At 35.2% G+C, this 5,310-nt stretch overlaps 1 protein-coding gene across 6 annotated transcripts in view; it reads left to right on the top strand.

The window, feature by feature from the left end:
* Nucleotides 1-1,701: 1,701 nt before the first annotated feature.
* Nucleotides 1,702-5,310, top strand: part of LOC106768566 (peroxisome biogenesis protein 1) — a 30,166-nt gene continuing 26,557 nt past the window's right edge. For 4 of the 6 annotated variants that reach the window (XR_002668475.1, XR_002668476.1, XM_022783098.1 and 1 more), the window contains exons 1-3: nucleotides 1,702-2,005; nucleotides 2,090-2,272; nucleotides 3,492-3,591. Coding sequence is in view for 3 of the 6 variants with exons in the window: in XM_022783098.1 (XP_022638819.1) it covers nucleotides 1,814-2,005; nucleotides 2,090-2,272; nucleotides 3,492-3,591 (475 nt within the window). In the remaining 3 variants the exon portion in view is untranslated. Of the gene's footprint in view, nucleotides 2,006-2,089; nucleotides 2,273-3,491; nucleotides 3,592-5,310 lie in introns of those variants that run through there. The other 2 variants (XM_014653791.2, XM_022783100.1) reach the window with 2 other exon arrangements.

Genomic DNA, 5,310 nt, shown 5'->3' with positions numbered 1-5,310 from the left:
TTTAAAATTGATGATGTGAAACTTCTTGGAATGATAGATAATTGGTTGAGGAATAGATTAATATGTGTCTTTGGATTTATTAGACTGAATTCATCATGAATTGGGTGAGTAGAAGTTGAAAATTTTTCAAAAGTGGCAAAAACTTTCTCGCCTAAGCGAGATATGCAAAAAATTGAAATACAAGTTTTGTTGATATTTTCGCTTAAGCTAAACAATTTTCGCTTGATCTAGATATTTTCGCTTAAGCTAAAGATTTTTCGCTTGAGCTAAATATGTCCTACAACTAAAGTTGAGCCACTCGAACTCTTTCGCGTGAGCGAAACTTACTTTATCTGGGCTAGATTGAGGCTAAAACTTGGGGTGCTCACTGGAACCATCTCGATTAAGCTAAAAATCAGCCGCCTAGGCAAAAAATTGAAAATCAAATTTGAGTGCTCACTGAAACATTTTAGCTTGAGCCAAGTTAAGTCGCCTGGTCGAGAATTAGGCTAAAACTTGGTGTGCCCTCTGGAACATTTTCGCTTTTGCAAAACCATGCTCGCCTAGGCGAAAATGTCGTGCAAATTAGAATGAGCCACTAGAGCTTTTTCGGTTGGGCGAAACCTGGCTCGTGTGGGCGAAATCTGAAACCTGTCATTCTAGCTTAAGCGAAAATTTTTTAGCTTATGCGATAACACGTGACCTTGTATTAAAACTCGGAAAAGGAAGAGTTAGTTCATAACCTTCTTCTCTGCAAAATCGTGCTTTCTCTCCTAAAATTTTAAGTTGCTGTCATCAAATTTTAAGTTGTTGTCACTAAACGCGGTTATACTTTCAAAAGCCCCAATTGCGATTTTTACTCTTCGTCAAAAGCCCTAATTGTGATTTCTACTCTTCGTCAAAAGCCTTAATACGATTTTTACTCTTCCCCAATTGAATAAATTATTTCCATGTTCCTTGATTTTAATTTCACTGACACGTCATTAGCAATTTGTCACTCTTTTACCACGTTTTATTTCTCTACTGCCAAATCATCAATGAGTTAACACCATTAGTTTGTATTTAACGAAGAAGATGACTTGATTTACACAAATTATTTCTATATTTGGATGCAATTGACACTTTTAAACCATGTGTGGACAAAATTGCAACTTTTCTAAAAGAGGGAACAAATTTGACACACTTCAACCAACCTGGAGACAAAAGAAGCCATTAAACCTAACAAAATTAATGGAAATGTCTTTATTTTTCAATTTTACAAAAAACAGAGATCTAATTGAGATAAAAAAAAATATGAAATGAGAATATGAACGTTCAAAATGATTAAACCAAATTTTAAATCTCAAATTAAAATCTTAAAATTTAATTACATTATTTGGTTTTATCTTTTTCACGTAGAAATACATGACGATATATATCGTCTTAATCAATTAATGATAAATTCAAACCATATATATTCCATTAAAGTTGAAAATTGTAAAAGTTTTAGACACTAAAGAAATATATATAAATTTATAAATGATTTAAAAATTGTGTAAAGGAATAATATAATAATTTAGGTTAAATTGATGGAAAATTTTACTTCAACACCAAAATGTTTTTCTATACCTATAATACACCTAATAAGACATAATATTTATGGCTTTTTTATTTATCTATTTATAAATTATTTTATATTTTAAAATAAAAATATAATTTTACTGATTGTGTTGTATAGTTGTAGAGTAAAAATGAGAATCTTCATCCATCATCCCTCTGAACTGAAACCTGGTTCGAATGAGAATGAGAAAGTGAATAATATGTGTGCTTAGGCTGCCTAATTTCATTCGGTCCGATGGAGTTCGAGGTGAAGGTGGTGGGAGGTATAGACTCCTGTTTCGTATCCCTTCCCCTCTCACTCATCCAAACTCTTCAGTCTACGCGCTCGACACCTCTTCCTCAAATCCTCGCTCTCGAGCTTCGCTCTCCTCCTCACACCTGGTTCGTCTCTTGGTCCGGCGCCACTTCTGCTTCTTCCGCCATAGAGGTGCGAAACTTCCCCTTTTGCACCTTCTCACTCACTCGCTTTCCGTTTAAATTCTATATAAAGCATCCAAAATAACTTGTGCAGGTTTCTTCTCAATTTGCGGAGTGCATTTCCTTGCCGAATCACGCTATTGTCCAAGTGAGAGCTGCTCCTAATGTGCCGCACGCTTCTCTCGTCACCATAGAACCGAACACGGAGGACGACTGGGAAATCTTGGAGCTCAACGCCGACCTAGCCCAGGGAATAATCCTCAACCAGGTACGCAATGTAATTGGACACTCGCTTAACCCCAACGTACTACAATTCGATTGAAAGTAACTTAAAAGTAGACACTGAAATTCAGTTGTATGTACTTGTTTGAAGACTAAAAGGTCATGACACTAAAATGTCTGTTTGAATAAACTTATCTAGAAACATTTATAGAAAAAAAAGAAACTGAGGGTCTGTTTGATAAATTTATCCTTAAGTTCAAATACGAAGGAGAAATGAAATAAGTTTTTGTTAAACCTAAAACTCCTAAAACTAAAACTATATTATGCAGTAGTTAATTGAAGAATCTCCCGAATTTAAGCTTCTGGAAAACTTAGTTTTAACTCATGAATAAAACTAAATTTAGCTTCTGAGAAAATTCATTTTATTTTCTTATTTTATCTGTTACAAGTGTCTAAGGAGAAGTTTATCCAAATAATTTTTTTGAAGTAGAACAAACTCACAATTTAAAATTATTTTATGCATAAATAAATTTTTGGGGAAGCTAATAGGAGAGAAGTTTTACAAGTTAACTTATGCAAAAACTAATTTTATCTTATGGAAAAGCTTCTTCATTTTTCTTTATTTTCTTGTGAGATTTTATGGATAAATTTATTCTATCAAATCCTAATTATGGATTGGAATGTTGCTACTGAGAATTTTGTCAGGTATGTCTCCATCTTCACTGTAATAATCGTGACATATGTTTTTTCATTGTGAGTGTTTGTTGCTGCTGTAGTGTGTCCATTGCCATTCCTATTTAGTTAAATTTTCTATAAATTGTCTTAGGCATTAGTTTGATTAATAAAGAAGAAAAAAATATTTTACATAAAAAAAGATAAATGGGAATGACAGTACAGACATGGGGTGGAATAGACACTCCCTTTCTTCTTTGAAAGATTACTGGAGACCAAATGCTATTTTAACATCTAGAAAGAGAGAGAAAGTAGACATAATAGGTGATATCATGTGATAAAATGAGAGATAGAGAGAAGTAATTGGTGTTGAAGGCGGTATGATATATAGAGGTTTTTGTGTACCACCACTTTTCTTTATTTTCTTTCGGGGAACTTCTTTATGGATCTAAATCCTATATTTTCTATTATTTAAACTATATTCTTTTGCCTTCACTTTTCTACCGGCTATATGAAAAGGAAATCAACCAGTTTGAGAAGAAATGAATCTATTTGATCTCTCTATGTTACATTTATATAATGATGTGGGTAGCTTGATGCAGGTCAGGATTGTCTATGAAGGGATGAGATTTCCTTTGTGGTTGCATGGTCATACTGTCATCACATTTCAAGTGACGTCTGTTGAACCGAAGAATGTGGTAGGTAAGATGATACCTATTTCTGTCTATATAGTTCTTTGGTATCATCACATGCTTGGTCTTTGCTGCAAATGTCATTAACGACAATGTAGTTTTTGCTTTCTTTTCATCTGTAAGCTGGAAATACCGTGTTGTAATTAGAGGAAATATCTTCTTAATTAAAGAAGATATCTATAGAATCTTCCTAATTAGAGAAAATAGATATTTAATCTTCTAGATTATTTTGTTTCCCTATTTCCCTATTTTAGAAGATTAGATTGTTGCAAATAGAGCAAAGGAGAATGTAATTGACATGATTGAAAATAATAAGATCATTCTTATTTTTCAACTTGGTGTCAGAGCTCCTGATCTTGGGGGCTTCGTTTCCGCTACAATAGTAGCCGCTGCAGTTGCTGTCCGACCACCGCAGTTGCCGCCGTCGCCGACTGGGGTTGTTGATAGGACAGAAAGGTGCGCCCAACTCCGGCGAACCCAAAACTAGAAGTCTCTCTGGGAAAGAAGCCTTCAAGCGTCGCTACCGTTGTCGGTGTGTGTAGCCCATGCGCCTAGTTCTAGCGAGATTGACTCGCCATTGCTGCCACAGACAGGGTCGCCGGAGCCTCCTGGGTCCGTTCCAAGGGTTGGTGACGTCCCGTTTGGCCCATATTTGAGTAGATATGAGTTTTAAGTTCTCCTTTTCTCGATGTGACCCTCACGCTGTCGTTGTCTCGGAAAAGGTCACTGGAGACACCTGATCATATCACATAGATGGAGGAGGACCAGGACCTAACGACACTCATTTTCCAATTTGGGACAATGAAGATTCACTAATTATGACTTGGATGTGGCAATCCATGAATCCTGAGATAAGTAGAATTTATATGTTTCATTCTTCTGCAAAAGAAATATGGGATGATTATCTCATAATTTAGGGTAAAACATATATATTATTATTCTGAGATTACAAATCAATATATACAATGCTAGAAAGCTATTTTAGGAAGTATAATAATAGCTCCTAAGAAAGAATCCCTATATTTTAGGGATATCCTAATCATACCTGATAATTATAATCTCCTAAATAAGGAAGAAATATAATTTATAAAAGCAAAGACTTTAATAGAAATAATACAGCTAAAAAGATTTTAACACTCCCCCTTAAGCCTGTGAATAGGTATTTTCCATTTCCAGCTTGGAAACAATACTTTCGAAGTTGTTACTGCTCAAACATATGGAGACAAATTAGACCACTATCTAATTTTTCTTTGATAAAATGCCTGTCGATCTTGATATGTTTGGTTCTATCATGCTGCACTGGATTATGAGCTATGCTAATAGCAAATTTGTTATCACAATAAAGTCTCATTGATTCATATGACTTTATTCTTAAGTCTTCCAAGATGATCTTTAACCATAGTAGTTCGCATATTCCTTGTGCCATTGCCCTGAATTCTTCTTCAGCATTGGATAGAAATGAGAAAGTAGAGCACTATATAAAGTTAAAAGACACATTAACCCATTGCCTTAAGGTTTTGGGTAGAGAGTGGTGTCAATTCCTTATATAGTCAGGCTCATATCTCATTGGTGTTTGTATCTCCCCGGTGAACCTCCTCCTCCTCCTTGATAGACCCAACAGTGGTATCAGAGCTGATGGTTAGTCTTGGTGACCGGCTCAGACGAGTATAATGATCCCTATATCGAAAGTCTTCCTGGCAAAGGGTTCCAGGTAAGCGTGTCCCGTTAA

This window comes from Vigna radiata, chromosome 7 (assembly GCF_000741045.1).
Source record: "Vigna radiata var. radiata cultivar VC1973A chromosome 7, Vradiata_ver6, whole genome shotgun sequence".
Taxonomy (NCBI): Eukaryota; Viridiplantae; Streptophyta; class Magnoliopsida; order Fabales; family Fabaceae; genus Vigna; species Vigna radiata.
This window is presented reverse-complemented; position numbering and strand designations above follow the sequence as displayed.